General features: G+C 43.3%; 1 protein-coding gene across 1 annotated transcript; it reads right to left on the bottom strand.

Moving 5' to 3' along the window:
* Positions 1–21: 21 nt before the first annotated feature.
* On the bottom strand, positions 22–18,307 carry LOC310789944 (uncharacterized protein). Its single transcript, XM_083651664.1, has 8 exons — positions 18,153–18,307; positions 14,614–14,733; positions 14,435–14,475; positions 12,776–12,892; positions 12,103–12,219; positions 2,976–3,092; positions 2,270–2,386; positions 22–353 (listed from the first exon to the last, which is right to left on the bottom strand). Exons 4-8 carry the CDS (start codon positions 12,812–12,814, stop codon positions 228–230), a joined length of 516 nt encoding a protein of 171 aa, XP_083507790.1. The 5' UTR covers positions 12,815–12,892; positions 14,435–14,475; positions 14,614–14,733; positions 18,153–18,307; the 3' UTR covers positions 22–227.
* Positions 18,308–19,776: the final 1,469 nt, after the last annotated feature.

The raw sequence follows: 19,776 nt of genomic DNA, 5'->3' as shown, positions 1-19,776 counted from the left end.
ATTTCTGACATTCCTGCTGGCGAAGCTTTTATTGTGAAAATATCCACTTCCTGTTGCAGTTACCTATCTTAGCTTAAGTTCAAGTTAAGATAGAGTACCACAGGGATGACACATTTTTGTAGTCGGAAGGCGTCCGCCATCCCCCATAATATCACAATATTTTTAAAATCACAATATTGTATCGTGATAGTATCATATCGTGGGGACTGTGGTGATTCCCACCCCTACTATCTCTTCTGTTTGACAGTAGAGTATGACTGGTCCTGATGATCCATGGTGGCTGGATTGAGGCTCTGGTAGGTGGAGTCTGGATTGGATTTAGAGGCTGGAGCAGACTTCTTATTGGTGGGAATCTGTAACAAACAATGTGAAGTTTAGCAAGGTGACAAGACATGACAGCACACCTCAAATACAGCGGGAGCCATGGAAACAGTCCTACATGTTGCATGTACCCTATCTGTTCTGCATTAACTCTGAAACCCTATTGTTACTATTGTATCGGTTTTTATTATCATTGTTGTTGTTGTTTTTCTGCCGCGATGCAAATTCCCAAACATCGCAGAGACCCAATTTGGCCCAATGACAGATATTGATGGCTAGTCTCTGCTCAAAAAATATTTTTTGAATTATTTTTTTCCACATTTTCACGTGAACCTGCTCTACAAATTTGCCTCAAGGACCCTCAAGGCTCAAGGTCCATCTGGATTTGTTTTTAGATCATTTGAAAAATTTGGAAAACACATTTTTGACATCTGCTAGACCGTTTGACCGATTTGACCGCACAAGCTCTACAATGTTTTGGAAATACTTTTGGTTCCAAGATATTAACCCTTAAATTTGTGAGAGGGGGTGGCCTCTCAGCTAAATTGTCATAACTTCATGGCCGATTATCGAATCGTCATAAAAGGGGGCGCCATAAATGCCAAAAATGACCTAACACAATAACAGCCATAACTCCACACCCATTGGCTTGGCAGATACTGTACATCGAGGGACATATTTGGACCATGTACCAGAACCACTGCCACTTTTTTGTGTGATGTCATTGCATTTGGGAAAAGACTTGAACCCTGGTAGCGGCCGCTTACGACTATATTACATTGAATTTAATTAAACTGAATTGTAACGTATCTGAGATTAATAGAATTGTATCGAATTGGTGCTATTTCGTTCTGTAGCAAATCGTTACAACTGTATCATTTTTGTATTGTATTACATATCATTTATCGAGATGCGTATCGTATCCTCTGAGAAGGAAAGACAAGATACACACGCCTAGTATAAACACATGGCACACGGTCCAGCCATATTGGCTAGTTTTGTCTTAGGTCGTGGGTTGGTTTTCCTCCTGTCCAAGAAATGGTGCGCTCAACTCAGTATGAAATACTTTGGGTGCCGGCCCAACAAAACATGAAAAGTCCAATGGAACTGGCAGCACTCACAGGTTACGTTTAAAAAAGGATTTTAAGCCACACATCAGCAGTACAACGAACAGACATGTTTCAGCCTGTGGCTTTCCTCATTGTTAAATGAGAGAATGGTGTGACTCCATATATAAGGAGGAAGAAACCAGGGAATGCATCCAGCTGACACAGATCAATAATTAGGCAGTCAGAATACATATGAATACAAAAATTGTATTTCCATAATATGGAGATGGCACAACCAGTAACCCGAAAGGGCCAGGAGAACCAGCCAACATAAATAAATTCTACATTTGAAATATAATTAAATGTATATCAATACTACAACGTGATTGCCAGCCACATAAGGTGCTTATGTGCTTGTGAGAGATATTGTTCCTGGGATCTCACACAAGGGGTCCATGAGAAACCAGCCGGGCGAGTCACCTGTCACCCCTAACCTCATCAAGGTAGGCTAGAAATGAGTCCCAAATGGTTGAAAACATTTTAAGTGAATTGGTCCTCAGGAACCTAAGTCTCTCCATCCGTTTAACAGAGGTCATGTCCATCAACCACAGTTGGAAAGAAGGTGAAGAGGACTTCCATTCCTTCAGAATGAGTGTTTTTTGCAACAGTTGTCCCCTGTGTTACAGACAGATATATTGCTTATTAAGGGGTTGAATTGGTTTAACTTATGATAAGTTGAGTTAAGTTAAGTTTAAGTATGCTTAAGTTAAGTTAAGTTTCTGTGTTATCTTTGTTTAATCTACCAAGGACCTACAGTATCAGGGATCAGTCGCCAATTGAAGGTGGCTGCATATCTTCAGTAGCTCCTGCAGTCAAAGCATATCTGATGTTTACCTCACCTGTTTGACAGTAGAGTATGACTGGTCCTGATGATCCATGGTGGCTGGATTGAGGCTCTGGTAGGTGGAGTCTGGATTGGATTTAGAGGCTGGAGCAGACTTCTTATTGGTGGGAATCTGTAACAAACAATGTGAAGTTTAGCAAGGTGACAAGACATGACAGCACTTCTCAAATACAGTGAGAGCCAAACAAACAGTCCTCCAACTTGCATGTACAGTACTATCTGTCCTGCATTAACTCTACACACTCTAAACAGTTTATATACATTTGAAAGGATTTCATGTTTTCCTAAATTTGATTGATGAGGCTGTTGTCAAAGGATGGCACGCAACCTTATTCCCCGTTGAAGTTGTCTGTCTCAGTTTCACAGTAACGTCTGTGCACTATTTCTTACAGAAGGCTGGCTTGGGACATAAACAACTGAAGGAAGCCATGTAGGGAGATGGAGCCATGGCAGATGAGACCAGCTCAAGATGGTTGTGTTGACGAGAGCCCACAGTTGGAAACCTTCTGCAGGTGAAGGCTAATTTGCTCTTGGCTGCCCCCCTCAGGGCCTAAGGGGGCAAAAACGTATGACCCTGAGCTACCTGCTGAATATGCAGGAGGGTTCCCAACCAAATGAATGCTCTGACCACCCTTCCACAGTATCTTCAGTAGCTCCTGCAGTTTCTGCTTGTAGCAAAGCATATCTGATGTTTACCTCACCTGTTTGACAGTAGAGTATGACTGGTCCTGATGATCCATGGTGGCTGGATTGAGGCTCTGGTAGGTGGAGTCTGGATTGGATTTAGAGGCTGGAGCAGACTTCTTATTGGTGGGAATCTGTAACAAACACTGTGAAGTTTAGCAAGGTTCCAAGGTATTGAAGTAGTCGATCCTCTTAAGAGAGGTGGAGACAGGGATCGAGCTCTATTGCAAATGGAAGCCTTTTGGATCCACACCCTTCAAACAGAACACCCTAGAGGTCTGAATGAAGAACTGCTACTAGGATGTTTTCTGTAATTTGTGATTTAATGTCCACGGTCTTTTTAATTTATTGACTATCGTCTTTTTGATAGCTTTGAATTGTTTTCTATTTATTCCTGGTGTGTTTTCTGACCTTGGTGTGGTTTGCACCTTGTTGTATCTCAAACACCATTGCGTTGTGAAGATTAAGGTTTGTTATTTACTATTTACTATTTTCTAAGTGTCTATATTGCTATTTTTCTATATTGCACCCCATCTGTGTATGGTATATATTTACCGGTATTGACTGTTTGTGTCCTTTGACCTTGTGATTGTATTTCCGGTTTGAGGCTACTTAAACGTAATTTCCGCCTTGTGGCGTAGTACACTGATGAAGGCCTAGTGCTGAAACTTGTTTGTGCTGTACCCCCCCGGACTGAGGTAAATAAAAAACGATAAAAAAAAGGACATCTCGTGTGCTGGCTTGTTCTGCGTTTTGACATTGTGCTTGTGCCTTTGTGCACCGGACCTTTCTGTTTGACTCTCCGAGTGTGCTCGTTTTTCCACTTTTTTGAAGACATGACAGCACACCTGAAATTCAGTGGGAGCCATGGAAATAATCCTCCATCTTGTGTGTTCTGCATTAGCTCTACACACTCTAAACAGTTTATATACATTTTAAAGGATTTCACGTTTTCCAAAATTTGATTGATAAGGCTGTTGTCAAAGGATGGCACACAACCTTATTCCCCGTTGAAGTTGTCTGTCTCAGTTTCACAGTAACATCAGTGCACTACTTCTTACAGAAGGCTGGCTTGGGACTCAAACACCTGAAGGAAGCCACTAGGGAGATGGCGCCATGGCAGGTGAGACCAGATGGCTGTGTAATGGCAAATTATTGATCAAGTGTGTATTGATTGATTAATTATTAAGTATGACAATTCTATGATGTGTTTTGTGAAATGTGTTTTTCATCAATGCAAGAGGATTGCTGTTCTGTGAGAACATATGTCTTGTTTTGGGAAGTGTCTATGGGAATTGAGGTTCCTGTGGGAACCTGTGTCTTGTTGTGACTATAGACTGGATTTGTTATGGATTCTAGTGAACATCAGATTAGCTACATGGATGAATGGAGAAGTACTGAGTTGGAGGGAGGTTGAATGAACGGATCCAGAAGAGGGCGGGCGATAGTTTTCAGTATATGATGTGAAGTAAACAATAATGCGGGGCTCTTGCATTGACAACGTGGTCAGGAAGAGACCTCTCTGCAGAGATGTTATTGTGGAATAAAAACCTCCTAGAACACTTGAAACGGATATCTCATTATTGATGAATCGGCAGGGCATTGCATGTGGATTTTTCCTCTACAACTTGGGGGCTCGATCCGGGATCTCACGACTGGGATGCGGACCTCTGGCATGTCGACTGGTGATAACCTCCTGTCAAAGTTGGACCTGAAAGCTCGATTAATGCTAAGAGAGCAGGAGTCGACATGCGGAGGAATGTAGCCCAGCGCTGTGATCTGCGGAACCTGGTGAGGCAAATACACACTGAATGCAATGTTGATTGATCAGTTTTATGTCAAATTGAGTAGCTGTGAAATTTAGAATAATGTTATACAATTGGTTCTAAAAATAGACAATTGTAACTACTGTTAAAAGCTGCAGGTCTGGGGGATTGTGTAGTGGAGAACGGATGTAACTTCTGCCTGGGCAATTCTTTGCCTTTGAGGGGAGTGCGGGGTCCTGGGGATGCCCGCGTGAGATAATATTAGATAAAACTCACTATCGCCGTTATCGGATATACTCACCGCCGAGAGGGTGAGGCGTTGCGTTAGGAAAACAGATGTAACTTCTGCCTGGGAAATCTTTTGCCTTTGAGGGGAGTGCGATGTGTCCTGGGGATGCTCGCGTGAGATAATATTAGATAAAACTCACTATTGCCGTAGCTTAGAGCGCACGCGTAAGGGAGCTTACTAGAGCCGACTCATATTTGGGCAAGATTTAGAGAAGAAAAAATCGGCCTGTTTGTCGACGGGCAAACAGTAAAGACGCAGACGCAGGTTGAAAGGTACACTTGGCGTCGACGTAAGTTGAAAGGTATACTTAGCGTCTAAAACTGCAGTATAAAGGGGTAAAGCAGCACATACCCAGACCTGAGCGTTGCGAAAGGAGGTATAAATTATATGTAAAAAAAGAAAAAAGAAAAGTTGTTTTCAAAAGGTCTTTTTCCTTTGAAAAAAAAAAAAAGAAAAAAAAAAAAAAGGGGAGAGTGTGGGTGAAACTGAGCAGTGAGGCTCATTGAGGAAGAAAAAAAAACGAGAAAAATGAATGGGAAATGAATGGGAAATGACTGAGATATGAATGAGAAATTTCTGAATGAGAAAATGAGAGGAAGAAAAATCACAAACTAAACTTTTTGTTTTGGGGCTAAACGTTCAAATTGAACTTTTTGTTTTGGGACTCAAGCGTTAAACACGGGCTAAACGTTCAAATTCAACTTTTTATTTTGGGGCTTAAACGTTCATATGTGTGTAGATAAGCCGGCCGGCAGGGGACAAACAGGGTTGTTTATTTTGTTATGTGGATCCACAGTGTGTTTTCTATACCTGTCTACAAAAGAGGGATTAGGGAGGGGGATTGGGCCCCCCCGAACCTAGTCCCCAACAGGCGGCAGCGGACCTGCGAAGGTCTGAGGGCACGTTAAATCTGTATATAGTGCTGGGGAGATGACTGAAGGCCCCCGTGTCTTGAAGTATGAATGAACATACTGCTGTGGTACCGTCTAGTCGGCGTGTTTGTCGCATGTAGGTGTGTTGGCAACACGTGGTACGTGGATGACAGTCCACACCTAGCAGAGGGGGCTTCTGTGCAGTGGTTCGAGTCCCTGCGATAGGAGTCGTCGCTCTGTGAACAGGCTAGGCTGATGCAAACGGTTAAAGTTTCTATGCCCATAGCAAAGTGGGGTAGAGATCAGACCGTCGGCTTCCAACCGGGTGGCCAATCACCACTACGGGATCTGCCTTAGAGGTGGGTTGGCGGTCGCTATCGATCTGGGTCATCGGCCGGTGGGGTCGCATATGGCAGTAAGACCATGTTTGTGGAGTGTATGGGTATGTTACCATGGCCGCCGCGCTCTGCTCAATGTACAGTCAGGCCACTACAAGCCAAAAGCGAATGAGTTAGTAGGCAAGTAGTGCTCTTGTGATCAGTGTTTTTGAAAAGAAAACACCGGGAAGCAGGAGGCTGAGTTGTCTAGGTGGAGTGGGCGAGGCCAGCTCACCTCAGTCGATCCAGTGGAAAGGGGTCTAGCCTGGGACTGCGCCCTGGGAGAGGGAGGTCTAAAGGACTCAAGCGTGGTTGTTATTTTGTTTTTATTGGTAATATCATAAGGTATTGGTTTTGATTTCGCACACACAAACAAAACCACAGTTGTTTAGAGAAAGCTCACGAGGAGCTATGGGTTTGTATTTGCAGAGGGCGAAATACACACCAGGAAAGCACATTTGTCTCAAGCAGACCTACACGCCACATTTAGAGGGAAATATAGACTGTATAAAAGTTATGGCCTAGGTGGTTTTGAAAAACCACAGAAAACAACAGCAACACATTTAGTATGAAGGGGAAAAGAAAGTATGTCTGCCAGAAGCAATACATACATACCATACATACATACATTTTTATTTATCATGTGAGGAGTTTAATCTTTCGCTAGTGTCTCTTAATGTGTCTTAAAAGGTCTCGACCTGGAATTGACCCGCGCCTCACCACCACCACCATGTAGCAGACTGAGAGTCAGCGCCAGGCTCAACTACACTGAAGACCGCCAGCGGTCCAGGCTCCAGCGGAGACCATCAGCACTCCGGGCAGGCTTCAGCCAGAGAACCGGCAGCAGCATCCGTACCAGCAGCCACCAGCCCTGAACACCGCAGCTAGCGGCCAGCAATGGGAGAGAGTAAAATCTCTCCCTCCCGTGTAAGTGTTTCACCACACCGGTGTAAACGGGCTACAGAAATGCAATATGAGTGGTTTGCTTGCTGTAAAAGAATATATGACTGCCGTGGAGTTTTCGATTCATAGGCTTGGCCCGGAGGTTGACGCCACCTGGACAGTAACAGCGGAGAGGACTCAACGAAGCGAATCAAGACGGAGCGGAGAGGGTGTGAGGCGCTGGTCAATCACAGGCGAGAGACTGACACGGCCGGAGACGCAAGCCAGTTGAGGGTGGAGGAGTTCACAGCAGAATTTTCTCCAAAGACACCAATTATGAGCAGATAAGTAATGACACACATGAACATTTGCATGTTACAGTTGTTTGACAAACCATTGTTTTAGTAAGAGAATCACACACTGTATACATTATGTACATGCAATGCACACAGAGCAAAAGTACTTTTTTGCAGTATTACAATACTGTTGGATAGAAGTTATGTTTTTTTAGGAAAAGGGATTATTTAGCCTGGAAAACCAATTGCCAAGCGAAAAGGTAAATGTTTGTGAACACACTGAGATTTCTCTTCCCCCCCCCGCTTCTCGGCCTGAAGCCTTGAAGCGCAGCACCCTCCAGATAACCACAGTACATAGCGCACACACATTTCCCAAGAGGACTGAGAGAGGCAGAGACAAGTTAAAGGGTGTCTCTCTCTAAAAAATAAGTATATAGAAAAACTGCTAAATTAATTGACACATGCGTTATATAACGCATCTGTCAAAGGGGGTAAGCAGCTTTTGTTTTTGTGTCTGTTTTTTGTTTTGTTTTTAAGTTTTTGTTGTTGTGGTGTATGTGTTTTGTGTGCCTGTGTGACTGAGACAATCAGATGGACAAGCAGACTGAGATAAGCAGATTGGACAATCACCATGGGACGATCTCCAATGCCAGATGCTGAGATCCAGCCCCCCCCATATCCTTCACCAGTGCAATTAGCTTAGGCTTTGCACACACACACACACATGCGTGAGCTGGACCACAGACGGTTTCCCCATGGCGAGTGGGATGCTGAGAGTCGTACTTGGTGTGGTTTGTGTAAAAACTGTGATCATGTGTATTAAAAAGCGTTTTGGAGTCATAGGAGACAGGGGAGTGTGAACACAGTGTGAATGAGTGATGTTTGATGGTGAAAGGTGTGTGATCGTTGAAGGCAATGTTATTGTACACCAGTTAGACAGGAGAAAGGGGACTCCAGTGTGACTGGAGAGCGGAGAGGAGGACAAAGACTTGAGACATGACTTGGACTTGTAAAATAGACTAGAGTGACCATTTGCATCAAAATTGGGTCGTGGGTTCAATTTCCCAGCCTCTGAGTGGGCTGCATGCCAAAGTGCACTTGGTGTGTAGCCTATGTCTGCCAGAGGTTTGGAAATCGTCAACAATTGTAGTAAGAAACCCGAAAAGAAAAAAAAGAAAAAACATTTGTAGCCTGTGAGAATGTTTTTGTATGAAATGTGAATAGCGGCTTGCTGATATGAGTGGATAGTGGAGGACGAAGTGGGAGGCGGGCCAAAACGATTTAGTGACTTCGACTACCAGGATCCAACACCAGTGAACAGGAGCCAATTACCAGAAATGTGTAAACTGTGTTTTTAAGAAGAAAAAATATGCCAAAAAGTGTGGAACAATAAAAAAGGCCATTGACCTCTGACACACTTCGTTTATGCTATGAAATCTTGGGTAAATAATCATGCTTGATTTGATATTAGCATAACTAAGAGTTTGATTTGAGCAAATGATACATTGTAACATAAGTATGTATTAAGTATTAAGTAAGTAACCGAAATTAAGGACTTATTAATTGTGATTGTGAACACATAGGGAAATTTTAATCTATATAGATGTGTGAGATGATACATTTTTTTCTAACAAGTTAAGGATAATAGTTATGTTAGTTTTCTTTGACTGTGTTTTAACTTATAGTTTCTTATCAATAATTTATTTTTAATATTGATAAGAATTATTTATTCTTATCAAAAGTGTGGAATTGTAATGGCAAATTATTGATCAAGTGTGTATTGATTGATTAATTATTAAGTATGACAATTCTATGATGTGTTTTGTGAAATGTGTTTTTCATCAATGCAAGAGGATTGCTGTTCTGTGAGAACATATGTCTTGTTTTGGGAAGTGTCTATGGGAATTGAGGTTCCTGTGGGAACCTGTGTCTTGTTGTGACTATAGACTGGATTTGTTATGGATTCTAGTGAACATCAGATTAGCTACATGGATGAATGGAGAAGTACTGAGTTGGAGGGAGGTTGAATGAACGGATCCAGAAGAGGGCGGGCGATAGTTTTCAGTATATGATGTGAAGTAAACAATAATGCGGGGCTCTTGCATTGACAACGTGGTCAGGAAGAGACCTCTCTGCAGAGATGTTATTGTGGAATAAAAACCTCCTAGAACACTTGAAACGGATATCTCATTATTGATGAATCGGCAGGGCATTGCATGTGGATTTTTCCTCTACAGCTGTACCACAAATGTTGTATAAGAAGATCCAGGATCTGTCCCTTGATCTGGTTTGGCTAAACCAGATACCGTAATTTCCGCACTATAAGCCGCACCGGAGTATAAGCCGCAGCAGCAAAATTGCCTGTTTGTTACATTATATAAGCCGCACCGGACTATAAGCCGCAGGTGTTTTAATGTTTTTTTTTTTTTTTTTTTTTTTTTTAATTGTGTTTTAATGTTTAATTACCATATGTAAGGGTTCATGCACAGAGGGGATTGTCGGGAAAGAGATGGCTGTTTGAGGAAGCTCCCATTTATTAACATTTCAACAAAACAACATAACACAACACCACCTGTGTTTTTTTTTACAGTGCACAGAGTGTCCGCGGTGTGGTGAAAAGAGGGCAAGAGAGGAAATTAAAACAGAAGTGGATTTATAGTTAGAAAGAGTGCTAAAGAAGAGAGAATTCCGTTTTTTTTTTTGTTTTGTTTTTTCTTCGAAAAAATCCATAGATAAGCCGCACCGTTATATAAGCCGCAGGGCCAAAAAACTGGGAAAAAGCCGCGGCTTATAGTCCGAAATTTACGGTAATTGCCATCTAGCTGGATTCTAGTTAAGTCATACCACGAATGATGTACGGTAGTTATTAACTTGTTAAGTGGATCCAGGTTTTTCTAATCAAGTTGAGAGCACGTGCACATGAAAATGCCCGTGCACAGGAGCTCGTGCCCGCAAAAGAGGCGTGGTTTTTAACAACTAGCCAATCACAATGCAATATGGACTGCTCCAGCTTCTACAGCGCCAGACACGCCTATTTCCTCATTCATTCAAAGCGCAAATCGTGAAGCTTTACAATGTATGTCAGAATCAAAATCCGCATTGGATATTATTAGTCTGTTCCCGAATGACTGTCTAAAGTTACCACTTTTATTCACATCAGTAATTTCTTTGAAGAGCGCTTCCTGCCTCGTAGGCTATCTACAGCAGCTTAATTCACCCTCTCAATAAACTCAATATAACCTGCATGTCTATTTCCAAAATCCGTAGGCGTTTTTAGACCATTTAGGCTCAATGAATAATAATGATCTCATGATGTGTTTGGTCGCACTGATGGAATAATTCCTATAGGCTAATTGATAGTATTCTGTTACATCATCACACGGCCATCTTGGTAGGAAAACAACAGGTGATTGTGATCAATTAACAGGTGATTACAATCAAGTGACACTTACAGCCAATGGGCTGTGTGTATTGTAGCGCCATATTGTTAGGAAAAAGGCTTGTGACATCATTGGAATACTATGAATAGGCTATCAATAAAAAAAAAAATGAGAATAAAATTTAAAAAGGCTGCTGAACTGAATCGACATGGTACGTGCGGGCATAGAATTCATTTTTGAAAAAATAGCCTATTTTGTGGTCACATATAGGCTATTGGCAGCAGAGATTTCATACCAGATTTCATACGAGGACTATGCTGGAAATAATATGAAGTTCAATCACATCATACAGGCCAAAAGCAACACAGTTGCAGCTGCAAAATGCAGGAGTAGCCTAGATATTAATAATCTGTGTTCAGGCGATCCCATATTAAATTGCTTAAATACTAGTAGGCTATTCTGGTATGTATGACCATGTCCAACCCAACGTCAGTCTCAGCCCCGTTGCACACACGGCACCGTGCGCTTTGGAGACGTTTATGTAACCTTTTTATGCCGGTTTAGTGATATTTCTCCACTCACCATTCAGCTGCAATCGATCGGCAGGGTCAAACAACGTATCTAGCCTACAGAGAGCACAAAAATTGATAGATAAAAACATATTCCAAAGTGGTAAGTAGGGCTTAATTTAAATGTAGCCTGCAACAAGTGCAAGGCTTCACTCCTCGATTAATTCAACAGGAGCCATTTTTTTTTCTTTTTAAATTTTTTCTTTTTTGAATGTTATGTATTTTTCAGACCATATGAATGGTGACTCGCTGTTTCCAGAGAGCTGATTGGTAGGTGGGTCAGGTGGGTCTTTCATGGGTTTTGATCTTATCCTCTGAATTTAACCTGCTACAAAGCAGGTTAGCCGTAGAGCATAAGTTGCTATGGTGATCTATCTCGGTAAGAAGTTAACTGCGTCGTGGTACGGCAAACCTAGGGTTAAACCTGAAGTTACCTCGCTAAGCCACTAATCTTGTTTCGTGGTACACCCCTCAGCTCAAGATGGTTGTGTTGACAAAAGCCCACAGTTGGAAACCTTCTGCAGGTGAAGGCTAATTTGCTCTTGGCTGCCCCCCTCAGGGGCTAAGGGGCCAAAAACGTATGACCCTGAGATACCTGCTGAAGATGCAGAAGGGTTCCCAACCAAACAAATGGTCTGACCACCCTTCCACAGTATCTTCAGTAGCTCCTGCAGTTTCTGTGTGTAGCAAAGCATATCTGATGTTTACCTCACCTGTTTGACAGTAGAGGATGACTGGTCCTGATGATCCATGGTGGCTGGATTGAGGCTCTGGTAGGTGGAGTCTGGATTGGATTTAGAGGCTGGAGCAGACTTCTTCTTGGTTGGAATCTGTAACAAACAATGTGAAGTTTAGCAAGGTGACAAGACATGACAGCACTTCTCAAATACAGCGGGAGCCATGGAAACAGTCCTACATCTTGCATGTACAGTACTATCTGTCCTGCATTAACTCTACACACTCTAACCCGTTTATAGCATGTACATTTTGCCATTGAAGTTGTCTGTCTCAGTTTCACAGTAACATCAGTGCACTATTTCTTACAGAAGGCTGGCTTGGGACAGAAACAACTGAAGGAAGCCATGTAGGGAGATGGAGCCATGGCAGATGAGACCAGCTCAAGATGGTTGTGTTGACGAGAGACGACAGTTGGAACACTTCTCCAGGCAAAAGCTAATTTGCTCTTGGCTGCCCCCCTCAGGGCCTAAGGGGCCAAACACTTGTGACCCTGAGATACCTGCTGAAGGGTTCTGAACCAAGTGAATGCTCTGACCACCCTTCCACCAAGGAAGAGCACCAGGAGGAGGAACTTGCAGCATCATACAGTATCTTCAGTAGCTCCTGCAGTTTCTGCTTATAGCAAAGCATTTCTGATGTTGACTTCACCTGTCTGACAGTAGAGGATGACTGGTCCTGATGATCCATGGTGGCTGGATTGAGGCTCTGGTAGGTGGAGTCTGGATTGGATTTGGAGGCTGCAGCAGAGTTCTTATAGCGGACACTCTGGAACAAACAATGTGAAATTTAGCAAGGTACCTTCTGGTCCTCTTGCTCGGACCACACCCATGTTCCAACTCAGCTGTTATGATACGTCTAGAGGCAGGAGATCATTATCAAGACATCAGTCTGAACCTTTACCCACTTATTTGTCAGTATTTATTAGGATTTAGCTTGATATAGATTTATATTGGTTAGGGACACACTGACTTTACACATCCAGGGTGAAGGTGCTTTTCCACATATAGATTCCGGGTGACACCAGGATCAGATGATGTTAGATGGGCGGTGGACTGCGATGAGCTATGCAGTCGACTGATGAGACACCTGGGATTGTTTGGAACGCACGTGGAACTGTCGCCAGCAAAGGGGGCGACTGGCCGTGTGTGTGGACTTTGATGGACGCACGCACCTGAGAGTGGCGACGCAGATGGCATTCATAGTGGACGATATTTGGAGCTACTGGAGGCTAGCAGGAGAGGCTAGCTAATTGTGGCATCGTCCGGGGATATTGTAACATTGGCCTTCATTATGATGTGAACTATCGCGTTCACAAAATCTGTCCACACTAGACCGACCGACCGACCGACCGACCGACAGATAGACAGACAGACAGACAACGAACGGCGAACCGGCGAATCTAGAATTACAGCCACTTAAGGGAAGGGGAAGTGGGCTAGGGTGCATGTTGCGCTCATGCTGGCAGTGGTTTCCTCTCTCATGAGGAAGACATGCAAACATCACAGTTACAATCTGTCAATCAAAATGTTCATGAAAACTGCACTTTTAGATGCTCTCACTGATAATCTGATAATGTAATTCACTGATATTTTTCAGAGAAAATACACTGATTTAATTTACCATTTGTATTGTAATTTTACAGTATAGGTTTGGCAACCAGTGCTGTTTTTTTTAACAGTGTTAAGGGGCGGACATACTCCAGGCGTGCTCCCAAGCGCGAGGGCCGTGTGGCCAATATGGCGTCATCGCCGGTGGCACGAGGCCTCCGCAGCCGTAAGTGCGTGTTGCCAGATGTTTCTAGCAGCGCACCGCTCCGCAGCTCCCCTGGGAGCGCTGCGCTTTGCAGGGAGAGACAGGAAGAGAAATGAAGAAGTAAGTACACTGAGCCATGTTTTGACCACATTTCTTGACCCATGTGGTAAACTTTGATTTCTAACTGTTTTTAGTCATTTCAAGTAATGTGCTGTGTTGAGACAGATCTAGGCCTATTTACATTCAATAAAAACAAGATTGGTGATTCTATTCGTGTGCTGATACGATCATTTGAGAGTGAAACCGCAGTCTACTGAACATAATTGAGTTTCATTGACTTTATCATGGGCCGTTCACTGTACTATGTAAACAGCGGTGCTCTGAGCAGCGCTCGGAGTATGAACACCTCGGCCCGAGCGTGGAGTGCGCTCCCGGTTTGTGGAGCTCCGCCTCGCGCTGCCTTCCTGGAGTAGCCTATGTCCTAAGCTTTAGAAATCAGGGGAGAAGCCGACAATGACAGTCAAAATAGATCCAACCAAAAAAGAAAAAACTCACCCCCAAGTTTCTGCTATCTGAGTTTCCCCTGGAGTTCGAACCTGTGGACAGACAGTACAAAGTTTTGTGTGTGTGTGTGTGTGTGTGTGTGTGTGTGTGTGTGTGTGTGTGTGTGTGCGTGTGTGTGCATGCGTGTCCGTGCGCGCGTGTGTGTGTGTGTGTGTGTGTGTGCGTCTCACCACCACGTTCCCTCTTTGTCTTCCACTTGTAGAACAGCAGCAGACCGACAGTCAGCAGCACAACGACCACCACCGTCACACAAACAATTAACACCACCAGCAAGTCAACTGGGCGAGAGACTTAGAGGGAGAGTGGGGAAGATGGGAGAGAGAAGGTGGAGAGAAATAGAGGCAGTGAGCACTGTGGCCTCACAGGGTTTGAATCTCCAGCCTGGTGCTTTCTGTGTGGAGTTTGAATCTCCAGCCCGGTCCTTTCTGTGTGGAGTTTGATCTCCAGCCCGGTGCTTTCTGTGTGGAGTTTGAATCTCCAGCCCGGTGCTTTCTGTGTGGAGTTTGAATCTCCAGCCTGGTGCTTTCTGTGTGGAGTTTGAATCTCCAGCCTGGTGCTTTCTGTGTGGAGTTTGAATCTCCAGCCTGGTGCTTTCTGTGTGGAGTTTGAATCTCCAGCCTGGTGCTTTCTGTGTGGAGTTTGATCTCCAGCCTGGTCCTTTCTGTGTGGAGTTTGATCTCCAGCCTGGTCCTTTCTGTGTGGAGTTTGCATGTTCTCCCCGTGTTTGCCTGGGTTTCCTCCACAGTCCAAAAACATGCTGTGATTGTGTAGTATGTCATACTGTAATCTAGTAAACTGTGTAGTACCACTGCAGTTACTTATGTACTGAGTTTACTGAGTGAATGTCCTATCTAATGTAGGGTGCTACTAACTGCAGGATATTAGTCACCCTGAACTACAGCAGCAGTTATACTTCAGTTACAGTACAAACTGGAGTAGATTCAGGGCTCCTGTCAATAGCCATGAGGTTGTGTTTTGCACACAACAGTGCATACGAGATTTTGTATTTTGTTTTCAATCTTTTGTCTTATTTTAAAAAGCAAAACTAAATCATCCAACTAAATCAACTATTACATGAAGAATCATTGATTGGTTCATCACCAGGAAGTCAGATGACAGCTCTGAAGAAGGCTGTAGTTACAGCCGAAACTGTTAGCAGGTAAAAAATAACACCATACTCTAATTTGTCTGAAAATAAGAAAACTAAAACATAATTTAAAAAGAAGACAAAATGAACCTAATTAATTTATCTTTTCATTTGATTTGATTGATTTTATCCTTAATGTTTGTGCTTCTGCCCGTGGATGAATTACTGAACAGCCCATCTGGGCACATGCACAGGGCCAAACAGGCCCCTGTGCCTGATACATGATGATTACACATGATTATACATGATGATGCTGTCTCTACCTTTACATTTAGTTATACATATCATTCACACTGTAATATTGCATAAGAGTGCCTTTACTTGTTGCATTGTGGTAGTGGGCGGGGGGCCGGGGGGATTCTATGAAATGAAATATGCCTGTTTCTCTGAAACAACAGCAGGCCACATCCTGTGTCACACCTCTGTCTCTGTGAGAGGGGGACAGTGGCTCTGCTGCTCTCAAACCTCATCCTGTTTCCTGTTTGCTCTGCCTATACTGCTACTATAATATAACTACCGTAACTAGACTATAGCAGTTCAATGCTTTCTTTATTTAGGAGTTGTTGGCAAAACAGAATGAACTTCCAAACTATTTCCATTTCCCCTTTTGAAATAATAGTGAAAACACACTTCCTGGCCTCCTCGTCCTCGGTGACGTCAGTATGGCAAGCCGGGAGGGACCTCCCTCTACAGGCATTAATACTGTGTATTCTGAACTGAGAGTAGAACATGCATTGGCAGCTGGGATGATCCAGCTCCATGCAGGAGATGTGTTTGAAGGTCAGCAGGACAAAGAGAGGCTAACAGAAGACAAGTAACACTCTTCTTCTTCTTCTTCTTCTCTGTGTGTCTGCCACAGTGGGTGTGACTCTGACTCACCTTCAGACCTATGGCCTAGCCCCGGGTGTGTCAGGGTGTGCCTGTGCCACCCAAAGAGGCAGCTGGCACACCAAAAAAATGGGGGGGGGGGGGGGGGGGGGGGGATTAAAGTTTTTTGTTTGTCTGTCGTTGCCCTCCCCCTCAACAAGTGTGGCTTCACGGCTTGTAGTGCACCCGTTCCCGCACCTGTATATGGTGATGGACAGTGGAGAGACAGACGATGATGAAGATGATGCAGCCGAAACAATGACGTTAATAACAGCGGGGGACAGAGGACACTAACGCTACAGATCTCTCTGCAGTAGACAAACCTGCATGCCAACCAAACTTGCGTTCTTTCCCGACTAGAACACTCATTGGAAAAAGTAGGTGAGACTTTTTTGAGATACCAAAGTGGTTTTACATGTTGCCAAAAAATACAATTTAATTGACTGCTTCTACCTGCTAATAATGAGTGCGAAAAGCAGCAAACATTGATGGTTATGGTCATATGTTCCTATCTTAATATTCCTCTAAATCTGCCTTGAAAAGGCCACATTTTCACAGCCTGTCTTTCTGTGGCACACCCAATGTGCCAAGTCTGCCTACGCCAGTGCTTCAAACGCTGTATTACATTCTGACTCCAGTGCTTCAAACGCTGTATTACATTCTGACTCCGGCTGATATGTTATGTTTTTGATTGGATGTTTATTTGAATAGGGATAGGGATTCTTTTTATTGTATAGTTCTTTGTATTGTTGTATTGGTTATTACATGTTAACGTGTAACTTTACTGGCTTCTTGGCCAGGCCCAGGTCACAATTGTAAAAGAGATATGTCTCAGTTGCTTTTATCTGGTTAAACAAATAAATAAATAAATAAATAAACAAACAAACAAACAAACAAACAAACAGTCTGCCCTGCTCCCAAGCCTCATACCTCATATACCTGGACCCCCCCCCCTTCCCACACACACACACACACACACACACACACACACACACATAGGACATTTAAACAAGAAACAGTCTGATGTCATATATCATAACATTTATAGCTGAAGCTAAAGCACATAAAAGCCAATATAATATACCTCACCTTCACAGGCTGATATGTTAAGCAGGCACGTGCAGAGGGCAGTGTTAGGGGTGCCCGAGCACCTGCCACTTTTCCCCTGATGCCCAAAGTGCTCTTTTGGGACGGGGGATCTTTTTTCTTTTTTTTTTTTACAGTGAAGGCATCATGCCCAGCGCCCTTCAAAAAGAACTTATAACAAATAACAATTTATCAATAAATCAAATGTCCAGACACTTTCAACCAGAAGTTAAATAATCGTCTGCGTCTCTGTGACGTGCACGATATTTCTTTCCCAGGATGGCGAAGGCATGACCCGCCCTTCTCTGCCTCTGATTGGCCTAGCGTGAAAATGTTATTGATCCAATCACATTCGCTTGGCTATCCTATCCTGCGTCTCTCATCATCTCCTGTGTTAATCAGAGGCAATCAGGCAGAGATGGGCGGGTCATGCCTTCGCCATCCTGCCCACTGCCCTGCTGCCGAGCTCCAACCGACTGGCGAGTCAGCAACAGCGTTGTGCCCGTTTTTTTCTTTTTTTTTAAACTTTTGAGCCCCTCTGGGTCTCTGCACGGCCCTGATGTTACATTCTGACTCACCTTCTCAGGCTGATATGTTACGTTCACTCACCTTCAGCTTCACAGGCTGATATTGTCTTGCTCGCAGTGGCTCTGCTGATACTATTGTTGACCGAGCAGACGAGCTCTCCTGACAGGCCTGGTTTCAGAGTGATGCTGTCCTTCTCTCCTCCAGAGAGAAGGACTCCGTCCAGAGTCCAGCTGTACTGAAGACTGTCCCCCAAGGAGCAGGACACCCTCATCCTCCCCTCGGGCAGACACTCAGAGAGCAGCAGGGGGGAGGACAGAGGGGCTGAGGGAATAGACTCACATCAGTTTGGACTTTGCCAGAATCAGCGTATACAATGCAAACATCACTCCAAAACCTCCAAAATGTCAACGTTGCAGGAACGTTGCCTTGTCTTTAGCTTGACCACATGTTTTGTTCTGGGTTTTTCATAAATCCCTAGAGGTTGGAAAATGTATCTAATTCTTCAGTCAAGGTGAAAATATAAAAATCACGAAAGTTGGAGAAATATGTTCTTCAAATGACAACACTGATGTACAACTATATTCATGTGCAATACTTGCAGGTGTCAATTTGTTTGCAATGGTAAAATATACAGTGAGGGTACACATAGGAGAAGAAGGTACTGTAAGGTAAAGTAAGGTATGGTAAAGTAACTTTGGTCACAGAGTCAACCCTCTTGGAATGGAATCTTTGTTAGTTCTCGATATGGATTGACTTGTGTATTTTGGGCGACTGAACGGGGATAGGCAGTTGTACCATAGACTGCCATTGTAGTGCTAAGCTATTAGCCGTGAGGGCTGTACCACAGTTTGTACTGCACGCATAGTGATCATAAAGGCATCCACATTCTACATTTTAATATCGGCAATATGGCAAATAGGCGAATCTCCAAAAATGTTGGCGTATCCCTTTAATATCGCTGAATTAGTTTTGACTAATTTAAAATTACATTACAATTATACTATTTATATTACAATTATAAATTATATTAATGAAAGATATTATCCACAGTTAAAATGTTGATATTGAATATGCGCCTTGAGATAACTCTTGTTATCAAATTGGTTGAATTGATTGATTGAATATTCCCATCAATCCAAACTGAGACAGCCTACCCTTGACTTTGTGCTGCAAATTGACAGCTATGAGATATATAATATATAATAGGTGTCCTATCATTGTCACCATTTTCTCCAACGGTTCAGAACAGTAATTATTTACCTTGAATGGACAGTTGTAGTTTTCGTTCTTTGCCTTGTTTTCCAGTTTGATAGATGCGAAGGAGATATCCGGCGCTGTCATTCAAGCTGATGTTACTTATCCTTAAGGTGCCATTACTGGGAGTAAAGGAGGATCTGCTTTCTAACTTATTAACCGTAACCTTATTATTTGTCACATAGAGAATTGTGACACTCTCAGAGTCTGGCTCCTTTTTCAATTCGTATCTAGAGGAGTTGGAGGTCTCAGTCAGCAGTTGGAGAACCACAGTTCCTCCCAGAGCTCCGAAACATTTTGCTCCATCCTGTCTGGCATCACAGTAGGTTTCCACACCTACAGACATTTAGACAAATAGAACCAAAAAAAGTACATTTGACAATCAACATCTAAGATTCGAGGTGTGGGGAATAATGTGTATATTGAATATTACCTCATAGTATTCTTGTCA

The sequence above is a fragment of the Poromitra crassiceps genome (assembly GCF_964638095.1).
Source record: "Poromitra crassiceps genome assembly, chromosome: 15".
NCBI lineage: Eukaryota > Metazoa > Chordata > Actinopteri > Beryciformes > Melamphaidae > Poromitra > Poromitra crassiceps.
Note: the sequence above shows the minus strand (reverse complement) of the source record. Positions and strands in the feature narration are given on the sequence as shown.